The 23,225-nt window shown below is 43.9% G+C and overlaps 1 protein-coding gene across 1 annotated transcript; it reads left to right on the top strand.

Annotated features, from left to right (window-relative positions):
- Positions 1-232: 232 nt before the first annotated feature.
- On the top strand, positions 233-18,237 carry LOC311136610 (glutaminyl-peptide cyclotransferase-like; the record flags this gene model as incomplete). The annotated part of the gene is made up of 7 exons (XM_084170802.1): positions 233-466; positions 1,559-1,705; positions 1,856-2,158; positions 2,644-2,805; positions 17,119-17,218; positions 17,648-17,764; positions 18,092-18,237. The coding sequence occupies 7 exons, from the start codon at positions 233-235 to the stop codon at positions 18,235-18,237; spliced, it is 1,209 nt and encodes a 402-aa protein (XP_084026928.1).
- Between the last annotated feature and the right edge of the window lie 4,988 nt (positions 18,238-23,225).

Below are 23,225 nucleotides of genomic sequence, written 5' to 3'. Positions count from 1 at the left end.
TGTTTATTTGCTCACGCTGGGCTCGAGTCTAAGCAGCCAGTGGCCTCATTAATTACATAAACAGTGAATCAGTCATGGAAGGTGGCGTATTGTTTTTTGTGTGATATTTAATATGCGCGTTCGTCTCCATTGCCATACACTAGCCTGGAGTCATACGCACTGTAACGCACACAGTTGAGAGAGGCTCTGTACCAGACTGTACTGTTGTGTGAATCTACCGGTACTTCAAGTCATGAGAACCATCCGGAGGCACCGATCTGCTACGGGCACGGAGCTGCTCCTGGGACGCTGCAACCGGCTCCGGATGTCCCGAGTTCGGGTGCTTCTCGTATGCCTATGCGGAATGCTGGCTATGGCTCTGACACTTGGATTTTATTTATCGAGTAATGATAAAAGCGATGATGATGACAGTATTCATATGGGCGATAACATACAATTTCGTGTGCCAGACCTAATAAGAGACAAGGTAGGTGATATATACTGTATTGTTTATTGTGTATTGTATGGAGGACTAAAAGTGCCACAATTAAATAAATAAATACACCATTAAATAATTACTTAAATGTGTCATTAATTAATTCAAATTAGAATTAAATACATAAATGTGTAATTAAATGTATCATTAATTAATTCAAATACCGATTCATTTTATGTAAAATACATATATAATTATTTCACTATTTACATTTACATTTCATGATCCTGCATTGCAGTGATTCATGAATTACTTAAAACTGTCAAACTGACCCATCAAAGTCAGTGGGCGGGGCTAACGCGAATCTAGTCTGATCCATTGCTTTGGTCTGAAGTAGAGTAGGCCAACCTGGATAGAGACAATGGAGGATCTCCGTGAACTTTCCAGGGAGTTGGTTAGAGACATTTTAAACTTAGCAGAGGATGTAGAAGCAGGACCTGCTGACATTATCCGGAATTGATTTGTCTTGGCTTGATGCAGAGGGTAACCAATCAGGCGTTAGGTTCCGCCTACCAACTTTTGATGGGTCAGTTTGACAGTTTTAAGTAATTCAGGAAGCACTCCAACGCAGGACCATGAAATGTAAATGTAAATAGTGAAATTATTATATATGTATTTTACATAAAATGAATCGGTATTTGAATTAATTAATGACACATTTAATAACACATTTATGTATTTAATTCTAATTTTAATTAATTAATGACACATTTAAGTAATTATTTAATGGTGTATTTATTTATTTAATTGTGGCACTTTTAGTCCTCCATAGTATTGTAGCCTCCTGTTTTCCAATATTGCACTAAGCCTAAAGGAGAAGCCTACTTTTTAGGTAATGCTATCTTGCTACAGCCTAGGTGCCCCAGCCAGCAGGAATACTTAAACCTCTGTTCAACTATAGATGCTATAATAGCATCTATATTGATACACTTCACTGATGGCAGAAAATTAACCTCAAGTCAGATCTTTGATTGCTCAATAATAAACAATATTTTCTGCAAGGTGACAGACAGTTTTCAAAATGCATATGTGAAAAAGATACTGCAACTGCCTCCTCTCTCCTGCTGTCCTCCCCTTCTGCAGTTGACCCATAACCCCCGTAGGTCCACTGTGGCCCAGATCAAGCGCCTGGTGGGCCAGGTAAATTCGGGGAGGCTGTGGTACTCTCTCCTGAGGCCCATCCTGGTAGAGAGACTGCCAGGTACCAGGGGCAGCCGTAGGGTGCGTGAGGTTAGGAACTCTATTGACTCCAGCAAGAGACATCAGGGTAGAACGTCTGTAATTACAGTGGAACTGTTATCTCTTCATCTCTGTTATTCTAACAATTAACACTTTGTTTACTGAAATTAAAATCACACTGTTTTTCTGTGGTTGCCACAGCACATCTACAGCCATCTAGAGTTCCTGTCAGCGGGTTGGTCATTGGAGGTCGACTCCTTTAACTCTGCTACCCCAAAGGGACTAATCACCTTCTCCAACCTGCTAGCAGTCCTGGACCCCTCGGCCCCGCGTCGTCTGCTGCTGGCCTGCCACTACGACTCCAAGGCCATGCCCCCAGCTTCCAAAACCCCAGACGGTCCTCTCAGGAGGTTCCTAGGGGCCAGCGATGCGGCCGTCCCCTGTGCCATGATACTGGAGCTGGTGACTGCACTGGACGTCCACCTGAAAGTGCTAAAAGAACAGGTAAATACTGTGTCTGCTCTGTTACTGTAGGGCAAAGGTATGCTTTAGAGGGCAAGGATGAAAGTGATGACTTGACAGATCCTTTTTAATTCCCCGTAGCACTGGGAATATAAAATGTTGGATTTGCAGAAAGTGTAGGAAAACTGATAAAAGTGTGTGGGTGGGCTACCCTCTGAAGAGTTTGCCTCTCTCCTGAGATGTCAGACTATTTATATATCTAGAGTTTGACCCATGCTCACACATTAATTATTCATACATTTATTTCCAATTTAAACTGTGCAGACATTGATGGGTTGGAGCCCAGACATCATTAACACCCACCTGTCATCTCCCATGTTGGCAGCAGAAGCAATGCATTTGAAAGGATATTGAATGGTAGTCACATATTATTCGACCAATAACTTTTTTTTCTAAGCATATACTGTATGTTATATTACAAGAAGATCTACCACCCCATCCCCTGAATAATTGTTTCTCTCTGGCAGAAGTCACAGGTGACGTTGCAGTTGGTCTTCTTTGATGGTAATGAGGCGTTTGAGCAGCCGAGCCCCTCCGACTCTCTGTATGGCTCACGTTACCTTGCTGACCAAATGTCCCGCACCCCTCACCCCCCAGGAGCCGAACATACCACCCTGTTAAATGCTTTGGTGAGGCTTTGTTAGTGTATGTTACAATGTTCCCTTTCCAAGCCTTATGTAGTATGCAATTGTTGTGACTTGACTTTTAACATTAATCTGAAGACTGTTATTTCTCTAACTCACTATGTTTAATTGTTACCTGATTTAAATTAACTCATTAGGATTTGGGGCACCACGAGTGGTTCTTTAAAGAGTTACCATCTCCCGAATTAAACTCTAAAAGGTCTTTACCTATCACATCTATAAACAGTCAACTTATTAATCATAACCTCGTATCATATCATCATTCTGAACAGTTGTAACCTCTTGGCATCTGCAAAAACCTGAGCCTTACTTATGATTCAGTACTACACAAATTGGTTTAATTATTTATTTACTAGCTAATTAAATGGCAACACAGGATAAACATACACCGGTTATTGACTGACGACAACATGGCTGCTAGTTAAAGAAGAGAGCGAGAGAGAGACACTTAATACGTTGAAAACATTCAGAAACTACTCTCACCTACAGTACCCATATTCTTGGCACATGAACCGCCGCCCGCTTTGAGTAAGAAATCATGAATGTATTTACGTGAAATGCAGCCTTGGAAAGGGGTTGGGCCTTTTCGCGGCATGCTTGTAAGGCTCTTCTTGTCGAAAATGGTTCACAATGTCCTTCTTCGTAGTTGTCCGGTCTCCAATGACTTGTCATGTAGTCCTGAACAGAACTACAGAATTGATTTTCCTTCCCGTCGCTCTGGAGGTTGCTTCTTTGAAGATAGGCTAGCCAGCCGTATCGATGGTTCCCCAGTGGGGGGTGAGAGTAGCGTAAAAAGATGGTTTGAGCAGAGTAGCAGTTTGTCCTACTTAAATTTGCTTTTGAAGATACCTTACTTAGGACAGCTAATCAGCCGTACCAGTGATTTTAAATGTGTAGCTGCCGCTTTCATGTTTTCTGGTCTGGTAAGTTAATTTATTTACCCATCTTTTATACACTCTGCTTGAAAAGGGGCGGTTCCGTCAGGCTGACACGCTTTCTGACCTCACTTTGGGCGGTGACTACTTACTGTGCAAAGTTTATGGAAAACAATTATCTCTTATAGCTTATTAAATCACATCCCTCTCTTAACAAAAATACTTGCATCATTTTTCATATTACATGCACAACGTATAGGATGGACACTTCATACATGTAGTGGGTATACTTTCCAAGTTACAGTATTTCCTTTATAAAAATTTTAATGACATCACAAAATGACATCAGTTTCTATAGATTGCCTCTGACCATTCCCCACGTTCTATGTTTGAAATATTGTTCCAGTATTCACTTTTGAACGTGTTAGTTTCAGCGGGAAAAAGTCTGTTGAAACAGTTATTCCTTTGGTGGATCTGGAGAGGGAGAGCCTGGCCTTCTTTGTTGATTTACGACCGGGCGTGAGCTGTTAATCTCCACTAGTTGTTTCCTTCCCCCTCTACATGAGAGGGGGGGTCTGATTGAAGTTATTCATTACAAACCTGATCTGACCTATTTGGATTCTCGTGGACAGTCATGACAGTCCCCCTCTGGTGGGTTCAATCTTGGAAGGATTCTGCAAGTTGCAACCCCCCCCACCACAAGAATGACCACGGGATGTCCTGGTTGTGGATCGTCGTAATTGTCCCCCTCTGGTGGTTTAACCATTATAGGATTTTTGAAGCTGCAGACCACCACAAGAATGGCCATGGGATGTCCTGGTTGCGGATCGTCGTTCCGGACCCGTCGTCCGGTTGTCCAGGCTGGTGGATCTAGGCAGTAACTTAGGTAGACGTTAATAACGCACAACACTCACACAATACATTACATTTCTTCCCCAAATGAGCGGCGTTGTGGCACTTTCTGGTGGTTGTATGGGGAACTTGTTTGTGGCAGTATCACTTCCAAAGTGGCAAAGAAAATGAAAAAATAAAATATTAAAAGAATAACAATACAAACAAAAATAGTTACCACACCTTAATCATCTAATTGGACTCTATTCTATATACGTCCACGGTCTTAGCTAAATGACTCCAACATGGCATTTTGTCTAATTTAATCTCTAGGACGATCCTACTTAGTGGTGTGTTGCTTAGGGCACTATCCTAAGTTGATAACTAAATGATAAGGCTACAGCTGTAAGGCACTAGCTTCAGACAGTACAGGGATGACCTATGAACCTCTGGGGAGAAACTGGTGACTAATGTAGCTGTAGAGTCAAAGGATTTCAGGGTCTATTTACCGCTTTACCAAGACTGGTATTTTGCTCGGACCGTTAAGTGATCCTAGTGTAAATCCTCATTAAATGTTCCGTTGTGCGTTTATGCTTGCACAAGCGCACATGCCAAAGGCAAAAAAAACAAGTATCCTGGTAGGCTGCAACCTGGGCAGAGTGAGTCTGATGTCATCAGATAATTTTCATGTCAATGACCGTGTGTCAGTAAGAATTGGTGCCTGTAGCAATATTGATGTTACTCATATTGATGTTACCCAGGAAACGGAAACCAGTTGACTCTTACTGTATGAATGTGCGGGTTGACAACATGCCAAGTAAAGTTTGCTTAACTACATATCTTTGTAGTTAAGCAACCTATTGTATGCAATAGCTAGCTGGCTATTGGATAAGAACAGATTTGTGAGTAGCTACCGTTCCATTCTACGAATAAATCGCCATGGAAAGTGCACTGAAACCTCTGGGAAAAATAGACTTTGATGATTGTAATTTAGCACTGACCTGGAAAAGATGGAAAGAGGAATTCAATTTGTACATGGCTCTTACAATGAGAGAACCTGAGGATTACAAAGTGAAGCTACTGTATTATCTCATTGGGGGAAAAGACAGAGAGATTTGTGAGACTGTGTGGGCAGTACAAAAGACAATCTCTCTGTTGAGGAAGTAATTGCAGCACTGGATGCATTTTGTGATCCCAAGAAAAATGAAACAATTGAGAGATAATTTTTTTATGCGAAGTCAGGGCCAAGATGAGAGTTTAGACAAATATCTCACTGAATTGAGGACTCTAGTGGCCACCTGCAACTTTGGAGTAATCACAGACTCTCTTATCAGGGACAGGATTGTGTGTGGCACATGTGACCCACACTTACTCAGAGAGACTGATCTCAGTTTAGAGAAATGCATACAGATTGGAAGAGCTGCAGAACTGTCCAGACAGAGAGCTAAAGTCATAAATGTGCAGGGCCCTGTAGCAGTGCAAGCAGTCACACAGAAAGATATACCGAGAGGGAGAGGAGACCCTACAGAGGGACAGAGCATTATACAATGCAGATACTGTGGACGGACACATGAGAGAAAAAAGGAAAAATGCCCTGCATATGGACAAAAATGTAAATCCTGTGGGAAAAACAATCACTTCTCTACGGTTTGCAAAAGTGCAGGGACCAGCAAGAGAAACAGAGTCCTGGCAATGGAAAATGCGTTAGCTGACTCAAAGAGCGGTGAGGATGTTCTCTGCATCACACTAGGGCCAAAGTCAGAGAGCATCAACGTGGTGCAGGAGAAAACCACAGACCCCAATGCAGCTCTCTTTGCAACCATGCTGGTCAACAAAACATCAGTCAGATTTCAGCTAGATTGTGGTGCTAGTTGTAATGTTATCCCTGCAAACCTCATAAAAGCCAGTCACCTAGAGCTCTGCAGTCAGGTATTGGTGATGTATAACAAGAGTACTCTGACGCCACTGGGGAAGTGCACACTTAGAGTGATCAATCCACGCAATAAGAAAACCTACCGAGTTGAGTTCATCGTAGTCAACAAGAATGTGCACATGCCCATTCTAGGCAGTAAGGCTATCCAGGCAATGGAGTTGATTACTGTGCAGCATCACAACATCCTGGCCATCGAAAACAACAGGATCCTGGACTAAAGAGCAAATTAAACAAGAGTACTCTGATGTATTCCGGGGAGATGGATGCTTACCCGGCAAACTGAAGCTGGAAGTGGATGAGCGAGTGGAGCCCGTCCAGCTGCCAAAGAGAAGAGTGCCAGTAGCACTATATAAACCACTCAAATAGGAGCTCAGTGGTCCATTTTTACATTTTAGTCATTTAGCAGACGCTCTTATCCAGAGCGACTTCCAGTTAATGCATTTTTTTTTTTTTTTTTTTTTCATACCCCCTGTGGGAATCAAACCCACAACCCTGGCGTTGCAAACGCCATGCTCTATCAACTGAGCTACATCCCTGCAGGCCATTCCCTCCCCTACCCTGGACGAATTGCGCACCGCCCCATTGGTCTCCCGGTCGCGGCCGGCTATGACAGAGCCTGGATTCGAACCAGGATCTCTAGTGGCACAGCTAGCACTGCGATGCAGTGCCTTAGACCACTGCGCCACTCGGGAGATCCAGAGAAATGAAGGATGATAAAAGCAGTTGAAAAAAGCACAGATTGGATTAGCAGCCTGATCGTAGTGAAGAAACCGTCTGGAAAACTAAAAGTGTGCATTGATCCGAAACCTCTCAACAAGGCGCTCAAGAGGAGCCATTACCCACTTCCCACTATTGAAGATGTGCTGCCAGATCTGAACAGAGCATGCGTGTTCTCTGTTTCGTGATGTAAAAAATGGATTTTGGCATGTGGAACTGGAGGAGGAATCCAGCTATCTCACCACGTTCTCTACTCCCATGGGACGCTACAGGTGGCTGTGCATGCCAATGGGAATCAGTCCAGCCCCAGAGCTCTTTCAGAGGAAGTTGAACCAGGCAATGGAAGGTCTTCCAGGAGTCCAAATCATTGCAGATGACATCCTGATTGTGGGAGAAGGAGACAACGATGAAGCGGCGACTCTGGACCACGACAAAAACCTGAAAATGCTCCTGGACAGATGCAGGAAGCTCAATATCAAGCTGAATCCGGAGAAGCTGCAGCTCAGGCTGAAGGAAGTGCCCTACATTGGCCACCTGCTAACATCAGAGGGGTTGAAAGTGGACCCAGGAAAAGTGACAGCCATCAAACAGATGCCTAGGCCTACAGATGTGCAGGGGGTGCAGTGCTTCCTGGGCATGGTAAACTACCTAGCCAAGTTCTGCAGCCATGCCACAGAGCTCTGCGAGCCACTGCGACAGCTAACACACAAGGACTCACTGTGGGAGTGGTCAGAGAGACATGAGCAGCCTTTCAATAAAATCAGGGATACCATTGCACAGACCCCTGTGCTGAAATGCTACAACCCAACAGACCAGCTTGTACTACAGTGTGATGCTTTAGAGAGTGGGTTAGGAGCAGCCTTGATGCAGGGAGGACAACCAATAGCATACGCCAGCAGAGTCCTGACAGAGACTGAAAAAGGGTATGCACAGATAAAGGAGCTCCTTGCAGTGGTGTTTGGCGTGGAGAGGTTCCACCAATTCTCATATGGACGAACTGTGGAAGTGCAGTCAGATAAGCCTCTAGAGAGCATCATGACAAAGCCTCTCCTCAGCGCACCAAAAAGACTACAACGCATGCTCATGTGTCTCCAAAACTATGAGGTCAGTCTCCGATACGTTCCGGGAAAACATGTGGTTCTGGCCGACACCCTGAGCAGGGCGTACCTCACAGAACAAGACAACAGAGGCCCTGTGGAGGTCGAAGTGGAATCAATCAATATGATACGCTTCCTCCCTGTGTCAAGCGAGAGACTAAAGCACATCCACAGAGCCTCTGAGCTGGACCGGGAGCTCCAGACACTGAAAAATGTGATCCTGCAGGGGTGGCCTGAAGTGAAAGGACATGTACCCTTGGAAGTAGCCATTTGTTTTCACAACAGAGATGAGCTGAGTGTGCAAAATTGAGTTATCTTCAGAGGTGAGTGAGTCGTTGTGCCTACTGCCATCAGGTCAGAGATAATGCAGAGAATCCATTCCTCACACATAGGAACAGAGGGATGCCTGAGAAGAGCTTGCGAGTGTGTCTACTGGCCAGGCATGAATGCACAGCTGAGAACATACATGGCACAATGTAGCACGGCATGGGGTATGAAGCAGCAGAAAGAAACGTTGAGGCCCCACGAAGCACCAAAGCGTCCCTGGGAAAAAATGGGGACTGACCTGTTCCAATTCAACGACAGAGACTACATGGTCACAGTTGATTATCTCTCCAGCTTCTGGGAAGTGGACCATTTGGCGAACACACAGTCAAACGGTCATTCGAAAACTGAAGACACACTTTGCACGCTATGGGATACCTGACATCCTTTACTCAGACAATGGTCCCCAGTACTCTTCAGATGAGTTCCGAAGTTTCAGCAAGGCTTGGGACTTTACACACAAAACATCATCTCCAGGATACCCGCAAAGTAATGGGGAAAGTGGAATTGGCAGTGAAAACAGCCAAAAGACTGATGGCAAAAGCAAAGAGAGCAGGTGCTGACCCATACCTGGCCATGCTGGATCACAGAAATACCCTGTCTCAAGGAACAGACAGCAGCCCTGCAATGGTGCTCATGGGAAGACGTACAAAGACACTACTTATAATGAGTGAAAATCTTCTGAGATCGGGGATGGCAAACTGTCAGCTGGAGAAGTTCAAAGAAAGACAGCAGAAACAGGCAAAGTCCTACGACACCTCTGCTAAGGATCTCACAGAGCTGCAACGAGATGACAGGGTGTGAGTTCAGCCACTCACAGGACAGAAACACTGGTGGCAGAGGGCCACAGTAGTCAGACCAGTGGAGCAAAGGTCCTATGAGGTGAAGACAGAACAGGGACAAGTCTTCAGGAGGAACAGGCGACACCTGAGGAAGAGCAGAGAAATAGAGGAGGATTTCCCCACTGTTGAGGAGCCTGGCACAGAGCCAGTAAACAGAGCACCAGCTGACACCCAGCAGGGTGCTGAACACAACCTAGAGGTGGATGCTGCATCTCAACAAGAAGATCCAAACATCTCAGGTCATGCACCTCCTGACGTAATCAACACTCCCCACACAAGGTCTGGTAGGGCCATCCGAAGACCTATACACCTGAAAGACTTTGGGTAGGTAAAAAAGAATAATTCATGGACAGTCAGAGACAGTAAACAAACATTCAGTTCACATTCCAGTTTATTGCAGACATGGACTACAATCCAAAGTTAGGTGGAATCTGCCTTTGTTGTTAAAAAAAAAAAATGTTACTCATATTGATGTTACACAGGAAACGGAAACCAGTTGACTCTTACTGTATGAATGTGCAGGTTGACAACATGCCTAGTAAAGTTTGCTTAACTATATATCTTTGTCTGTTGTGACTACAACGCAAAGCATATTGAAACAGTGCCGACCTCAAGCCAAATGCCAAGGAGACCTGTAGTGTTTTTACTACAAGTCCATGTGTCTTACACCTTTGTAGTGGCGATAGGTATGAAGGAGTCTTATTTATAGCTATGTTATCCACGGAGGAGCTAACCTCACAATGGAAGTACTCTATAAGCACTGAACCAGTCGTACGCGGTGTGATCATGGTTCATGACTTCTAATAACTTTCCTCCTGAATGGAGGATTTTATTTTTTAGTGTACGAGTTGTCAGCAGCCGCGTTGTTAGAAGGTTGGCTGTAACCTTTTAAACCAAATGTCCTGGTGTTTGTGCTTCAAAACGCTCAGTGGCTGTCGTGGCCTGCCATTCACCACAGCGTCCACGTGTGGCAACCGTTCCAGTATTTGCGAACTGAGACGAGGATATCTTTCTGTGATATTGCACAGTGTTTCACCAGTTGGAGTCATGGGGTCAGTGGCGGGACTGACACCGTTAGTTACATTGTAAGGGGTTTCAGTCCCCCTCAAAGCTGAAAATGTATCGTCGGAAGCAGAGTCCACCCTGAACGTTGATGCTTTGTTTCCTGAGATGGCCGCGGTGCTTGCGGAAGTGTCTGAAGGACAAGAGAAGTTCATCTTCGCTACAGTATCACATGACTCCAGGGAGGAGGGAAGTTGCTCACTCACAGAGACTGCTGCCTCAACATGACATGAATAGTCTATCAGGTTTGCTGATTTGAATGTGCCGAGATATCGTAATATCTGCTTGAGTCAGATTCTGCACCAAGAGGTATCGAAACGTATTTTTCCCAAGGGGTCCTGTCGACAGATATTCCTTGTGGATGACTGTGTTGCAGCCAGCGTTAGGAGAAGATAGTGTGGTCAGTGGAGACGGCACGGTTACTTGTGACCACAATTTGGTTGTTTTTCCAATCCATCAGTGGGACCAAACGATTCATCAAGTCTGCTCCGAGTAGCAGCTGTTCAGTGTCGAGGCTGGTAACCTACAGAGGGTGAACAAGCGATACATTTGTGTAGTTTCAGCATGATTTTCATTGTGAGAGGCGAGGTAGTCTGAGTGAAACCTCGAAGTTTAGTGTAGCATCGTTCCATTTTTAACCAATGTTTAGCTGGGTTCACAGACGTTTTTGAGATTATTGAACAATGTTTGAGAGATTAGCGATATTGTCGAGCCCGACTCAATTAGCACATCACAGGTTAAGCAATCCTCCAGGACGGTTTCCAGGTAGCGACTTTCAGAGTTGCGCGATTGTGGAGCGATTGTTCGCAATGGCGTGATGTGCCATTTGTGTTCATGGTGAAAACAGATCGACTTATCTGAGTTTAAATGGAATTGGCTATTGACAAAGCCCGTGGGCTTGTTTCTGGATCGAGCTGGCATTGGATTGGGTTCTGAGTGAGAATGGGGGTTATTGGATTGTTTACATCTTTGCTAATGGTGTTAATTTCAGTGGACCCATTCTCCGGCAATTCCACGCCTAGCAGAACTTCTAGAGAGCATCGGTTTACGTTTTTAGTGTCATTGAACCCTTTGTTACACCTGTGTGGTTGGCGACATTCTTTATAGTTATTTTGACCACGTGGTTATTGGTGTCGTGGTAGACACCATTTTTGTGCGTCATCTCTCACCACTCATATCCCTGATGCCGCACCCTCTAACTTGAGTGAGTGCTCCAGCTCAATATTGAAAACCGAGATTCCAGGGCTCTTAGTGTGGCTCACTTTTGATGCCTCAAAAGCTGTGCTCGCAAGCTCTCTGAGTTCTGAGATTGGCATACCAACGTGGGCTGAAGGGCCCAAGTAGTTAATGAAGTTGTGATACATGTTCGACAGAAACATTTGTTTGAATGGTAATAACTCTTCCATTCCTGTTTCAGTGAGTAGGCCAAAGTAAGCTGAACGAAGCCTATGATGGTATGCTTGTGGGTGTTCATTCCGAGCTTGTTTGACAGTGTCGGCCAGCGAGCTTTCCCGTTTGCGAGTCGCAGAACCACTGAATTCTATTTTCAGCACCGTGGCAAGTTTAGCGTAGTCGTTTTGCACGTGTTGCTGTTGTAGACGGATTAACCTTTTCACGTGTCTATTCGACGTTCGCTTCAACAGGTAAAGCCTGTCAGTATTGTTGTGGCAAATTTGTCCTTATACTGATCAAAGAACCAAAGTATTTCCAGAGTTTTTGTAGAATTAAGGTATACTGTATTACAATTAGATAAAGCCGAGGTGGTCTGCAGAGCATCTCTCTTCCACCTCTCAGCTCTGTTTATATAGTCATTTTACATTTTAGCTTAACCCCTCCCTCTTGGGTTCCCCCACCACTTTCTCCAGTTTCCACCTCTTGACCGCTACGCCCATTTCCTTAGTCTATGATAGTGGTGAAATCTGACTTCCCCTCCTATGTATTCAGTTTGGAAACAATGGTGGTGTGACCAACCAAGCCTTGTCATGCACAAATAACAGCCCTGTCATGTAAAAATAATCATGTTCAGTTTGAACTCTGTTCAACCCTGGCTCACCCTGGCTTGACCTGGAGATTGATTGTGGACATGGCAGGTCCACAATCAATCTCTCAAACATACCCAAGCCCAACACCTCTCTCCCACCCTGTCATGCTGTAATTAATCAGGAAGACGCCCAAGGAGAGACAGGGTTTAGCCTGAACTCTGTTCAACCCTAGCTAGGTTTCCATCCAATTGGCCACAGATTTCTGGTTCGTTCCAGCGATATGCCTAAGGAGAGCCACAAGGCAACAGTCTGGTTTCAGTCACTGATAAGACAAGACAACTGTAGAATTTGACCCGAACACAGGTCAGATGCCCATTTCACACACACACAAACCCAGTGAGAGGAACCAACCAAGTTCTTACCTAGCAACATAGATGCACCAATCCAAAAATCCACATTAATGTAAAAATCCACATCAGTATCCGTAGCATTCGGGTAGCCATCTAAGGCGTCCTCTATGTCTGCTAAGAACGTCTGTGTCATTTGGCTTCCCTGGAACAGGGTCAAAGGTGTGGAAGTTTTTGACAATTTTGTCAAGGCATTCCGTGCCAAGTGCGCAGGGAGGGTTTGCTTCATCCTTTGGAGAAGTATGGACCAAGAGGAGAAGCCAAACTTTGGCTTTGTTGGCGAGGAGGTGCCATATTACTCTGTGCCGAATGGCCAAGAGGAAAAGACTGAGGGACCCCTGAGAGCGGTAAAGTCTGAAACCTTCTGTAGTCTTCACTCCTTTGTGCCCCGAGCTCCGGTTGCGAGCTTGGTTGCTTTGTTGGGTAGTCGCGCTTTTCTGGAGTTCCTCCAGGTGGTACCTAAGGGTGGTATTCTGCTTCATAGCAGAGTGCACTTGGGTGCTTAGAGTACTTATTTTAGACACGTGAGTGTCGCACTTGCTCCATTTGGCCTCACATATCTGTCATGGTTTGCAGGTAGAGGTCTTGAGTGCTGAGTGAAAGATTCAATGATGAGATTTCCTCCGCTTGCTTAGATTATTTTGTCCATATTCCTCACCTGGGTTCTCTCGTCATTCATTTGGTCAGTGACTTCAATTAATTCCGCTGTTTTGTCATCCAACTTCGTCATTGTGTTCGTTAACTGATCGTCTTTGGTCTGCAGCTTTTGGACTAGAACATTATTTATTTGAGTGACGTTCATCAAAACTGCATGCATGTTATCAAGATGTGCGCCCCTGTTCGTAGCTAACTCGTCAGATTGTCGTTCCTGTAGAAGACAATTTTGTTCAAGAGTTTGTGCTCGTTCTTTCTCAAGTCTTTTCCATTTCTTTTAATTGTTCCTTTCTCAAACGCAGTTCCTCTGCTTTTGTCATTATTTTCCTGGTTCTCTCCACCTGTCCCTTCATCTCAACCGTTTCTTGCTCGTGCTTCTGCTGTGCACTGCGGTACTGGACCGACGTCAATCTCTGCTGGTGGCCATACTTCAGGGCTAAACAAAAGAGAACCTTTACAAGGCCTGCGCCTGGTTTATTTTGGAGGGCATTTGTCGCAATTTCTAGTCTATTTTCACTTATTAGCGGGGGAATGGGGGCCACCCCCTCTAACTTGCACATTATTATTTTGTTTTGTAAAGTTGGTTTTGACTCGTTGGAAGCTGCAAAAACGATTTTAATTAATTTATAGACATTAATGAATCATCAATACTGGATCAGTAATGTGGGAATTGGACTTCAATGAACTTGCAAAAGCGAATTTAATTGATTAAGCAATGTTAATGATTAATCATACCTGTATAGGCTATCTGGGAATTAAACTTTAACCTGAAATCGTCGCTGTATCTAGGTTAAGATTGACAAGTTTAAAATGTCTCATTGGTTGGAAGAAATTAATTTGGTCCTTAGCCGAATGATCAACCTGGTAAAAAGGTTTGTTTGGCAATTTAACTTCTTTGGATATCGTTGTCTCATTCGATTTAACAATCAGTTGAGATTGATTGGATATTATAAAGTGTAACCAGTTGTTACAAAAATAAATTCTCCAAAAAATTGTTGCCGATTCTTCACCACAAGGGGTCACTTACCCCTGAAAGCTGAAATCACATGGGATTCCAGCAAAGGCGGGAGTTCCGTCTCCCAAAGCACGGGATTACCGCTGTAAACACATAATGGCTTCTCTGTTTGTTAGTTTAGCTTCTAATGTAAAGCTAGCCGTTCTTGTACAAGAATGTTCACTTCAAGCACAAAAAGGTAATTGGCGAAACTTCACCACAAGGGGTCACTTACCCTTGAAAGCTGAAATAACACGCGATTCCAGCAAAGGCGGGACTTCCGTCGCCCAAAGCGCGGGATTTCCACTGTAAACAAAGAATGGCTTCTCTCTGTTTGTTAGCTTAGCTTCTAATGTAAAGCTAGCCGTTCTTGTACAAGAATGTTCACTTCAAGCACAAAAAGGTAATTGGCGAAACTTCACCACAAGGGGTCACTTACCCTTGAAAGCTGAAATAACACGCGATTCCAGCAAAGGCGGGACTTCCGTCGCCCAAAGCGCGGGATTTCCACTGTAAACAAAGAATGGCTTCTCTCTGTTTGTTAGCTTAGCTTCTAATGTAAAGCTAGCCGTTCTTGTACAAGAATGTTCACTTCAAGCACAAACAGGTCCCCTTCAATTCGGGAACGGGGGTTTACTAACGACGTATCACGTTCAACCCAATCGGCGTTTCTTGCTAGCAATGTTACCGGAACACGCGGTAACATAAAGAAATACTCGCTGCGTCTACTCACGCTGTTGAAGCGCGAGAGACCGAGAGATAATACTTCGCTTCGGCCAAACAAATATATCTTCTCAAATGTCCTGGCCTCATGTCCTAGCTCTGGAAATTTAATAATTCACCCTACACACTCTGACACTGTCAGATATACAACACCGGAGACAATCACCGGAAACACACACACACACCACTCAACGAGAATCCTTCTTACTGCTCTTTGGTGTATAATTTGCTACGCAATTCCTGTAGACTGAATTCAACAGTAAGGCCTAATTTTGTCTTAGATTCCTCACACAGGGCGCCAATATGTTGTGACTTGACTTTTAACATTAATCTGAATACTTATTTCTCTAACTCACTATGTTTAATGTTACCAATGAAATTAATCATGGAACAATTAACTCATTAGGATTTGGGGCACCGGGAGAGCGGTTCTTTAAAGTGTTACCATCTCCCGAATTAAACTCTAAAAGGTATTTTATCTATCACATCTATAAACAGTAAACTTATTAATCATAACCTTGTATCATCATTCTGAACAGTCTTGGCATCTGCAAAAACCAGAGCCTTACTTATGATTCAGTACTACACAAATTGGTTTAATTATTTATTTACTAGCTAATTAAATGGGAACACAGGATAAACACACCAGTTATTGACTGGAGAAAACAGGTCCCTAGCGGACTGACAACATGGCTGTTAGTTAAAGAGGAGGGAGAGAGAGACAGACACTTAATACGTTGAAAACATTCAGAAACTGCTCTCACCTACAGTACCCATATACTTGGCACATGAACTGCCGCCCGCTTTGAGTAAGAAATCATGAATGTATTTACGTGAAATACAGCCTTGGAAAGGGGTTGGGCCTTTTCACTGCACGCTTGTAAGGCTCTTCTTGTCCAAAATGGTTCACAATGTCCTTCTTCGTAGTTGTCCGGTCTCCAATGACTTGTCATGTAGTCCTGAACAGAACTACAGAATTGATTTTCCTTCCCGTCGCTCTGGAGGTTGCTTCTTTGAAGATAGGCTAGCCAGCCGTATCGATGGTTCCCCAGTGGGGGGTGAGAGTAGCGTAAAAATATGGTTTGAGCAGAGTAGCAGTTTGTCCTACTTAAATTTGCTTTTGAAGATACCTTACTTAGGACAGCTAATCAGCCGTACCAGTGATTTTAAATGTGTAGCTGCCGCTTTCACGTTTTCTGGTCTGGTATGTTAATTTCTTTACCCATCTTTTATACACTCTGCTCGAAAAGGGGTGGTTCCGTCAGGCTGACACGCTTTCTGACCTCACTTTGGGCGGTGACTACTTACTGTGCAGAGTTTATCGAAAACAATTATCTCTTTATAGCTTCTTAAATCAAATCCCGCTCTTAACAAATATACTTTCATCATTTTTCATATTACATGCACAACGTATAGGATGGACATTTCATACATGTAGTGGGTATACTTTCCAAGTTACAGTATTTCCTTTATAACAATTTTTATGACGTCACAAAATAACAAACAAAATGACATCAGTTTCCATAGATCGCCTCCGACCATTCCCCACATTTTATGTTCGAAATATTGTTCCAGTATTCGCTTTTGAACGTGTTAGTTTCAGCGGGAAAAAGTATATTGAAACAAAGACATTCCTTTGGATCTGGAGAGGGAGGGCCTTCTTTGTTGATTTACGACCGGGCGTGAGCTGTTAATCTCCACTAGTTGTTTCCTTCCCCCTCTACGTGAGAGAGGGGTCTGATTGAACTTATTCATTGGAAACCTGATCTATTTGGATTCTCGTGGACAGTCATGACACGATGTATGTTTCGCTTAACTGAGTGTTCTGTGTGTTGATTTGCTGACTTTTACTGGCAGGACCTGTTTGTTCTGTTGGATCTGATTGGTGCACCTGACCCTATGTTTGTCAACCACTTTGACAATACTATACGCTGGTTCGATGAGCTCATATATGCAGGTAAGGCCCCCCCACCCCACTTCTCAACATTTTTACTCCATATACAGTATCACAACAATTGCCTGTATTGCCAGGTAAATTAATGAATTATTATCCCATTGATTGCTCACTGTAATCATAATGGGGCAGAAACATGTTGTAATGGAGATTGTGAAGTAGAGGGAAGGAGGCAGAGGTACACTAGAATAACAGAAAGAACCAGGGAGCAAGGCAAAGAGAGTTTGGCAGGTGGATGACTGACTCATGCTGATACAGGACCAGGCTCTCCTGTGCTGATCTGACTTTAATTTCACTCAGGCACAGTAATAAGACACCTGGAGTGAGCTGTTCTTCCTCCCTCAATTTTCTGTCTCCTCTCTGCTTACCCCACCCCCTCTTTATCATTGGCCTTGACCCTGGCCCACGGTGGCTGTCATGTCTGTCTGCCAGAGAGGAGGCTCCATAAGCTGGGTCTGCTGTCCTCCCACCCCAGAGAGGTGAGCTACTTTAGGAAGGACATAAACCTGGGCCCTGTGGAGGACGACCATGTGCCCTTCCTCCAGCAGGGTGAGGGATCACACCCACATAGATAGACAGATGGTTAGAGAGCACATTTACTGACTAACAATAATGGATGTTTAACAGTACACCTTGAATACTTACACAGCTGATTAGACTATGGCCTTATGACTGTACTGTATTTACAGAGATTGGTTCCCTCCCTCTGCTTTAGTTTTATCCCTGTAGAACTTAATGTACCACCTGCCTTTTTTCTCTCTCGCGCTATCAAACTCTGTCTACCCCATCTGTCCTCTACACTCTACCCTATCTCATTTGTCTTCTCCCCTCCCCTGTCTCTCTGCCATTCTCACCCACTCTGCTCTATGCCTGCAGGGGTTCCAGTACTACACATGATCACAACGCCCTTCCCCTCCTTTATGCACACTCTGGAGGACACAGCGGAACACATCCATTCTCAGACTATCGAGAATCTCACCAAGGTGCTAGTGGTGTTCCTCGCTGAATACATAGGACTCTGACTGACATTTTTCCCCCATTATTATTGATCATACGCATGGATCCGTTCGATTTTATGCCACAATCACCCACCCTTGTTTTATAATACCAGCACTCTCCCACTTGATGACTTAGTATCACATCCCCACATCATACATTTCCAAAGTCCTATCACACCATGCAATTTTTCCACATCACTGATAATCCCACATTCTATACCCTAGTCTTATTGTTTTTTCTTTATCCATTCTGGAGCCACACTATAAAACTGTTGAAATTAGGATCTTGATTATAGAGCCTTTTACATTCCCTGTCCCTCTAATTCCCATAATCGATGTGGGACTCAGATTTATGCAAGAACAGATTGTTAAACTTAATGATGTGCCTTTTTTCAATATGTTCCGTAAATGAGGTTGTGCACATTAGAGTATATAGTGTTTCCCAGTGAGGGAAGCTAGATCATGTGGATAAAAAACAGTTTAAAAGTCTAAATAAAGACGTGATATACAGACATTACTGTACATATTTGTTCCCCCAAAAGTCATTTATATGTTGAGGACAGACAGTCCAGGAATAATATAGCAATAAATATGTGCTTTGGCAAGTGCCAGATTATATGGAATGTAATTGTGCATGTAGCTAATGCAAGTAATACAAAGTATTACTTGACCCAACAACTCTGTTTGTTGAAATACATGTACTATGTATTAGGATGAAGGTTAATCAAATGTATTGGTATGACTTTATATATTGAGCATTAAGATATTTAGAGATTTATCTACAAGCAATAGTAGGTTCAGTGCCAATGCTTTACATATTACTTGTGTACTGAAATAGTTGCATCCACCAGTTAACTGGCCAAAAGTGATAACTAATTGAAAAGGATTATCTATTGCGTACTGTATGCATCCACTATTGTAGCATAACAATGGCCTTGACATGAGGTGTCAGCCAGCAGAATGTAATAATGCATAATGAGAAACTATTCTATGCGCAATACTTGTTACAGCATACTCAGTTCCAACATTATTATAATGTATGAACCAGACTGTGTGAATGGATGCTGCCACTGTTTTGTTACATAGCCTGGGTGCCAGTCTGTTTCTGCTAGTGTTGCACATGGGGATGTGTGAAACTTACTCCTCAGCCTGAAGTGTCCCTACTTGCACCAGTGTATAGCAAGCTTTTCGTGTGGCGTCGACTGGTAAGACGCTTCAGGAGGGAGGTCATGTGTGCTAGCAAGGAAAGTCCTGGGTACGAGCCTCGGTGCGAGCTGAATCAGGAAGAAGTGGTACTCGCTAAGTATAACGTCCGTTATACTAGACAACATGTATTATTGTTATTTTGCCAAAAGAAACAAAACACTCAGTAGTTCATGCACAACAAGCAGTCACCCTGGCTCCAATTGGAGTAATCTAATCTCCTATGTGAAAGATTGATTGACGCTGTACTTAAGCAATAAGGCGCGAGGGGGTGTGGTATATTGGCCATATACCACAAACCCCAGAGGTGCCTTATTGCTATTATAAACTGGTTACCAACATAAGTAGAACAGTAAACAAGTATTTTTGCGTCATACCCATGGTATATTGTCTGATATACACAAGGCTGAAACACTACTTTAGCCAATCAGCATCCAGGACCCAAAATACACGGTTTGTAATGTACCTCAACCCTTGTATTGCACTAATATCTGACATCGCCTCATACTTTTATTGTACTGTATAAAAAAATACATATGAAATGAATGATAGCTTGCATAGAATTCCACTGAGAATATTTTCTTAAATAAAAAAACAAATATATAAACTTGTTTGATTTGTTTTATTTAATGTATGAGAAATTTGTTGAAACGTTAATTTCCCCCCAACATCTGAGCCGCTACCTTCCAGCAGGCGGTACCGGAGCATCAGGTCTCGGACCAACAGGTTCCGAGACAGCTTCTTTCTCCAGGCTGTTGAACAGCTAACCCTAAACTGTACCTGCACACTGAAACATGTATGAGAGCACCAGCTGTTCTGGACGACTGTGTGATCACTCTCTCCGTAGCCAATGTGAGTAAGACCTTTAAACAGGTCAACATTCACAAGGCCGCAGGGCCAGACGGATTACCAGGACGTGTACTCCGAGCATGCGCTGACCAACTGGCAAGTGTCTTCACTGACATTTTCAACCTGTCCCTGAACAAGTGTGTAATACCAACATATTTCAAGCAGACCACCATAGTCCCTATGCCCAAGAACACCAAGGTAACCTGCCTAAATGACTACCGACCCGTAGCACTCATGTCTGTAGCCATGAAGTGCTTTGAAAGGCTGGTCATGGCTCACATCAACACCATTATCCCAGAAACCCTAGACCCACTCCAATTTGCATACCGCCCTAACAGATCCACAATTTGCACTCCACACTGCCATTTCCCATCTGGACAAAAGGAACACCTACGTGAGAATGCTATTCATTGACGACAGCTCAGCATTCAACACCATAGTGCCCTCAAAGCTCATCACTAAGCTAAGGACCCTGGGACTAAACACCTCCCTCTGCAACTGGATCCTGGACTTCCTGATGGGCTGCCCCCAGGTGGTAAGGGTAGGTAACAACACATCTGCCACGCTGATCCTCAACACGGGGGCCCCTCAGGGGTACGTGCTCAGTCCCCTCCTGTACTCCCTGTTCACCCATGACTGCATGGCCAAGCACAACTCCAACACCATCAAGTTTGCCGACAACACAGCAGCGGTAGGCCTGATCACTGACAACGATGAGACAGCCTATAGGAAGGAGGAAAGAGACCTGGCAGTGTGGTGCCAGGATAACAACCTCTCCCTCAACGTGATCAAGATAAAGGAGATGATCGTGGACTACAGGAAAAGGAGGGCCGAGCATGCCCCCATTTTAATCGACGGGGCTGTATTGGAGGAGGTTGAGCGCTTCAAGTTTCTTGGTGTCCACATCACCAACAAACTATGATGGTCCAAACACACCAAGACAGTCATGAAGAGGGCACGACAATGCCTATCCCCCCGCAGGAGACTGAAAAGATTTGGCATGGGTCCTCAGATCCTCAAAAAGTTCTACAGCTGCACCATCGAGAGCATCCTGACTAGTTGCATCACCACCTGGTATGGCAACTGCTCAGCCTCTGACCGCAAGACACTATAGAGGGTAGTGCGTACAGCCCAGTACATCACTGGGGCCAAGCTTCCTGCCATCCAGGACCTCTATACCAGGCGGTGTCAGAGGAAGGCCCTAAAAATTGCCAGACTCCAGCCACCCTAGTCATAGACCTTTCTCTCTGCTACCGCACGGCAAGTAGTACCGGAGCGCCAAGTCTAGGTCCAAAAGGCTTCTTAACAGATTCTACACCCAAGCCATAAGACTCCTGAACAGCTAATTAAATGGCTACCAGGACTATTTGCACTGACTGTCTTCACACCTGTATCTTAAAGAGACTATTTGCAGAATCTCACTCACCCACCCTTACACACACCTCACACACGCACACATGCACCATTGCTGGTACTATTTGTTATGATTATGTCATGACTCTCCCTGGGTGAGGATCAAAGGCCTCATATTAGCTTGGTAAATGGCCGACAACAACCAGACCCTCTTACCTACGGGGGGCTGTTTACAGGTTTACATCCTTTACATTATGTAGAAAATATCAAGGAGGAAGACAATGTTTCCGTGAAGATAGGAATGTGATTTTAGCTTTCTAACAAAATCATTGTGATGATAATACTTTTACCTCGTAACTAGCCACACCTGAGGGAGCTCAGAGAGCGTGTCAGTATGATGGAAACACTCCTCTTTACCAGAGTGCATAAAAGACTGAGATAAGAATTATCTGATTAGACTAGATGGACCTCAAACTGCAGCTGTTGTCCATATTGGTCCCTACCCTGAACATCAACAGGAGGTGAAGACAACAAAGTTGCCTCACTAACAATCAATGTTAAGGCTGAGTAGCTGTTCTAAGGACTGTATCTAAGAAGGTGAATTTAAGTGGGACCATCCTGTTACTCTCTTCAAACCATCGTCTACTACACTGCTCTCATCACTCCACAGGGGATCGTCGAGCCATCCTCAGAAGACCACTTCCAGAACGAGTGAAAGTAAACAGACGACTAAGAAGGAGGACATTGTGACCTCTTATGGACAATCTGAGCCTTACATCTGAACCTTACATCTAAAAGGCCATCTGAAAAGAGAAGGCCCAATCGACCCTTCCCACGAAGGCCTGGGTCCAACAGAGACGATGAAGACAAACACGTTAATACATGCATTACTTCTTACCAAACAGGCGGCAGTTCTTGGCAAATTATTAGGATTACTATGAGTATAGGTCCATGTGTATCCAAGTGTTGTGTTAGTCCGCTAGGGACACGTTTTCATTGTATTAAGTTTCTAATCCCTATCTATACCGTGTACGTGTTTGTATCTTGTGTTATCATTTTTTATTAGTTAGTAAATAAACAATTAAATCAATTTGTGTGGTACGGAATGATCAGTAAGACCCGGGTTCGTGCAGACTTAAAGAGCCTACGACTTTCAGAATGAGACTGATAAGAGGTAAATGATTAATAAATGACTGTTAAATGATAAGAGATTGTAACAATATTGATGTTACTCATATTGATGTTACACAGGAAACGGAAACCAGTTGGGACTTACTGTATGAATGTGCGAGTTGACAACATGCCTAGTAAAGTTTGCTTAACTATATATCTTTGTCTGTCGTGACTACAACGCAAAGCATATTGAAACATGGTGGCAGCGGTATCCAAAAGAACCTGGATCTCATCGATTTAAAGGAAGAATACATCCCAGGTGGGAGTTTGAAAATGTGCCACGTTTACAGGCTAGTCATCGCGCCGAACGTTAACGTTAGCTAGCTATCGTATCCAATAGCTAGCTGGCTAGTGGATACAAGCAGATTCGTGAGTAGCTAACGTTCCATTCTACGAATAAATCGCCATGGAAAATGCACTGAAACTTCCGGGAA

The sequence above is a fragment of the Coregonus lavaretus genome (genome assembly GCF_964263955.1).
Source record: "Coregonus lavaretus genome assembly, chromosome: 10".
Lineage (NCBI taxonomy): Eukaryota > Metazoa > Chordata > Actinopteri > Salmoniformes > Salmonidae > Coregonus > Coregonus lavaretus.
This window is presented reverse-complemented; position numbering and strand designations above follow the sequence as displayed.